The 1543-nt window shown below is 73.2% G+C and overlaps 1 protein-coding gene across 1 annotated transcript; it reads left to right on the top strand.

Moving 5' to 3' along the window:
* Window positions 1-20: 20 nt before the first annotated feature.
* LOC146586748 (glycoprotein-N-acetylgalactosamine 3-beta-galactosyltransferase 1-A-like) lies at window positions 21-1543 on the top strand (the record flags this gene model as incomplete). The annotated part of the gene is made up of 3 exons (XM_085320759.1): window positions 21-43; window positions 433-673; window positions 963-1543. Coding segments are annotated over exons 2-3 (786 nt in total), but the record flags the coding sequence as incomplete, so codon positions are not given.

Below are 1543 nucleotides of genomic sequence, written 5' to 3'. Positions count from 1 at the left end.
CGCCGCCGCTGGGACCCCCCCACGCCGCCGCCACCTCTCCCAGGTAACGGCGCCGCCGTCCCCGGGCGCCCCCACTGCCCATCCGCCCCGTTGCCCGCTCCCGCGGACCCTCGCGCGTCTCCATCACCCCCCCCCAAAACCCCTTCCCCAAATCCTTCCCACTTCCTCCCAGGATCCCCCCCCTACGCCCCGTCTTAACGGGCTGCAGGGAGCACGTGGGGCTTGGACCCCCTTTTCCACCTCCCCCTTTAACGGGTACCTGGGGGGGGTCTCTGTTGCCCATGTTGTGCCCCCAGTGATGCCCCTTTGCCAAGGTGGGGCTGCCCAGGGGCCTGGCAACCCCCCCGCACGGCGGATGCGGGGAGCGCGGTGGATGGGAGCAGCCGCGGCGGGTCCCCGCTCGCCCCCGGGGCCTGACGCCCTCGTCCCCAGGCCGCGCCGGACGCCCGCCCCCGCCGCCGGCCCGCGATGCTGCTGCCGGGCCTCAGGAGCCCGTCGCTGGCCTTCCACGGCGGCATCTTCGTGGGCTTCGCGGCCACCTTCTACCTCCTCAACGGCGTCCTGCTGCCGTGGCCGGTGCCGCCGGCGCGCCGAGCCCCCCCGGCGGGCGAGGACCCCGCGGGGGCCGCCCAGCACCCCGGGCTCTCCAGTGCGGTCCAGCTGCGCTCCGCAGGTGGGTGACGCCACGGCAAGGGGCACGCGGAGAGCGCCGGGCGCTGGCTCTGCCCCGGCCGGGGACGCTTGTCTTGATCCCATCAGCGGGAACCGGGGGAGGCTTGGGGGTCCCTGGTGCCCATGGGGCATGTTATGGGGGGCTCAGCCCCCTAGAGGGGTGGGGGGCATTTGGACCCCCCCCCGGCCACATGCATCTGTGGCCTTCCGCGGTCCAGGAGCCTTCTGCCGCAGGCGGTGCTGTGCCGTGGCGGCCCGTGCCGTGGCCGACGGTGCCCCCGTGCCCGCAGGGGAGGACCGCAGCGTGGCGGACGAGCTGTACCAACGGGTGCGCATCCTGTGCTGGGTGATGACGGGGCCCCGCAACCTGGAGACCAAGGCCCGGCACGTGCGGGCCACGTGGACGCGCCACTGCAACGTGGCCCTCTTCATGAGCTCGGAGCGGGACGAGCGCTTCCCGGCCGTGGGGCTGCCCACCAAGGAGGGCCGCGACCAGCTCTACTGGAAAACCATCCGGGCTTTCCAGTACGTGCACCGGCACCACCTGGGCCAGGCCGACTGGTTCCTCAAGGCGGACGACGACACCTTCGTGGTGGTGGCCAACCTGCGCTGGCTGCTGGCCAACTACACCCCCGAGCGCCCCATCTACTTCGGCAAGCGCTTCAAGCCCTTCGTCAAGCAGGGCTACATGAGCGGCGGCGCCGGCTACGTGCTCAGCAAGGAGGCCCTGCGGCGCTTCGTGGCCGCCTTCGCCTCGCGCGCCTGCACCCACACGAGCTCCGTGGAGGACCTGGCGCTGGGGCAGTGCATGGAGAAGCTGGGCGTGGAGGCGGGCGACTCGCGCGACACCCGCGGCCGCGAGACCTTCCAC

The sequence above is a fragment of the Rhea americana genome, unplaced genomic scaffold (genome assembly GCF_003343005.1).
Source record: "Rhea americana isolate MKP2758 unplaced genomic scaffold, rheAme1 scaffold_658, whole genome shotgun sequence".
Classification (NCBI taxonomy): Eukaryota; Metazoa; Chordata; class Aves; order Rheiformes; family Rheidae; genus Rhea; species Rhea americana.
The sequence above is the reverse complement of the archived record's forward strand: the minus strand, read 5'-3'. Positions and strand labels throughout refer to the sequence as shown.